This window comes from Egretta garzetta, unplaced genomic scaffold (genome assembly GCF_000687185.1).
Source record: "Egretta garzetta isolate BGI_Z169 unplaced genomic scaffold, ASM68718v1 scaffold101, whole genome shotgun sequence".
Lineage (NCBI taxonomy): Eukaryota > Metazoa > Chordata > Aves > Pelecaniformes > Ardeidae > Egretta > Egretta garzetta.
In genome coordinates this window covers 532638-534250 of record NW_009258666.1, presented here as the reverse complement: position 1 = coordinate 534250, position 1613 = coordinate 532638, and the positions used below count along the sequence as shown (strand labels likewise).

At 64.0% G+C, this 1613-nt stretch overlaps 1 protein-coding gene across 1 annotated transcript in view; it reads right to left on the bottom strand.

Annotated features, from left to right (window-relative positions):
• Window positions 1-1613, bottom strand: part of CRYBG2 (crystallin beta-gamma domain containing 2) — a 37994-nt gene that overhangs the window by 5258 nt on the left and 31123 nt on the right. The window contains exons 11-15 of the mRNA XM_035904017.1: window positions 1392-1531; window positions 1189-1315; window positions 832-867; window positions 626-753; window positions 289-415 (exon numbers count right to left, since the gene is read on the bottom strand). Coding sequence (XP_035759910.1) covers window positions 289-415; window positions 626-753; window positions 832-867; window positions 1189-1315; window positions 1392-1531 — 558 coding nt within the window. The remainder of the gene's footprint in view (window positions 1-288; window positions 416-625; window positions 754-831; window positions 868-1188; window positions 1316-1391; window positions 1532-1613) is intronic.

Here is a 1613-nt window from a genome sequence, read left to right as displayed (position 1 = left end):
CCCCCCCCGAGCCCCTCGGTTTTTTGGGGGGAAGGGGCTGCGGGCCAGGCACTCTGCACACAGGCAGCTGGGATCCAGCCTGGCCTCAGGGAGCCCAGGGAGGGTGGGAGCACCTCTGGGCACCTAGACCTGTGCATGTGATGAGTTTGGGGGAACTCAGACCATGCCCAGCTGCTTGACGCAGGCAGGGAAGGCTCCCTTTGAGGGATGAGAATGGGGCTGGGGGGGCTGGCTCTCTCTGCCCACGCTGGGACCCTCCCCAAGTGATGCTGCCACCCGTGCCCTCACCGTCCGTATCAGCCGTAAGGACACCAGCTCCTTGCTGTAGCCACCCCACTGCCTCCAGTCCTGGTACTCCCCTTCTTCCAGCAGGTACTGGTGGCCGCGGAAGCCCTCCTTCTCATAGCCGACCCAGCTGTGGCACAGGCAGGTGTGAGCAGTGAGGTCTCTGGAGTGGAGGATTTCCACGTGCCGGGACACGGGGACACCATCCACGCCTCTCCAGTGCCGCCCTCTCCCCCAAGCTGCCTGTGGCCATCCCACAGCTCCTCTGAGCCCCTTCCTGGGGGTGGTTGTCACCTTCCCAGCCTGGCGCAGCCAGGCTTGCCCACCCCACCCCACTCACCAGCCGCCCAGGACATGCAGGGAGCCCACGGTGGACAGTGCTGGTCCGGGCAGGCGCTTCAGGTCGTAGATGTCTCGGCTGATGGTGAAGCTGCGGCCCTGGAACCCTGCAGCCTCATAGATCAGCACCTGGGGACACAGCGGGGTGAGGGTGGTCCCATGGCCGTCCTGGCCCCACGGCCTCCCCAGGCGCTGCCCAGTGCTCACCTGCGGCTCGCCAGGTCTCTCCACGACGGGGCAGCCCTGGAAGGAGAAGGAGCCCCAGTGAGGCCGCAGTGGCAGGAGGGGATGGTGCAGGTGCATCCAATCTCCCCCTTTAAAGCCTGAGCTGGTGTTTGGGTCATTTTCATTCAAGAACAAGCTCTTTGGGGCTTTGCTTTATGGCTTTCCTTCACCGCTAACCCACGGGAGCACGTCCCAGAGCCACCCTCAGCACATTTCCACACCCAGCTCTCGCTGTTGTGAACTGGGAACCACTGGGAGATGACCTTGCCTGTCATGCCCAGGGCTGGATACAGCCCCAGCACCACAGTAACTGGTAACGCTCCAGCAACCAGCACTCACCAGCCTGATGGGGTGCATGGAGCAGATGGATGGGTCCTTTGCTCCCCAAGCCTTTAAATTGGGGTACCCGCCTGGCTCCAAAACATAGGGATCGTCGTCAAAGAAAGGCTTGGAGTAAACCAGCCACCTGGGGAAGAGGGGGAAGGCATCACGCCCTGCTCCAGCCCATGCTGGAGCCCACCCAGTGCCCACCCATCACTCACAAGCCTGAGTGGACAATGATGGAGGCAGCGGCGAGCGCCTGGCCCTGCGTGCGGGTGTCCTCGGCCGAGTCGGTGAACTTCAGCCGGGTGCCTTCGCCATTCTCCTCCGCAAACAGGCTGATCTCGGGGGTGCGGTAATCCTGGCATGGGGCAGAGCAGCGTTACGGGGGTCTGGCACACTCCCCCCCGCCCCCTTGCCGGGTGCTGGGAGGATGGGGGGGA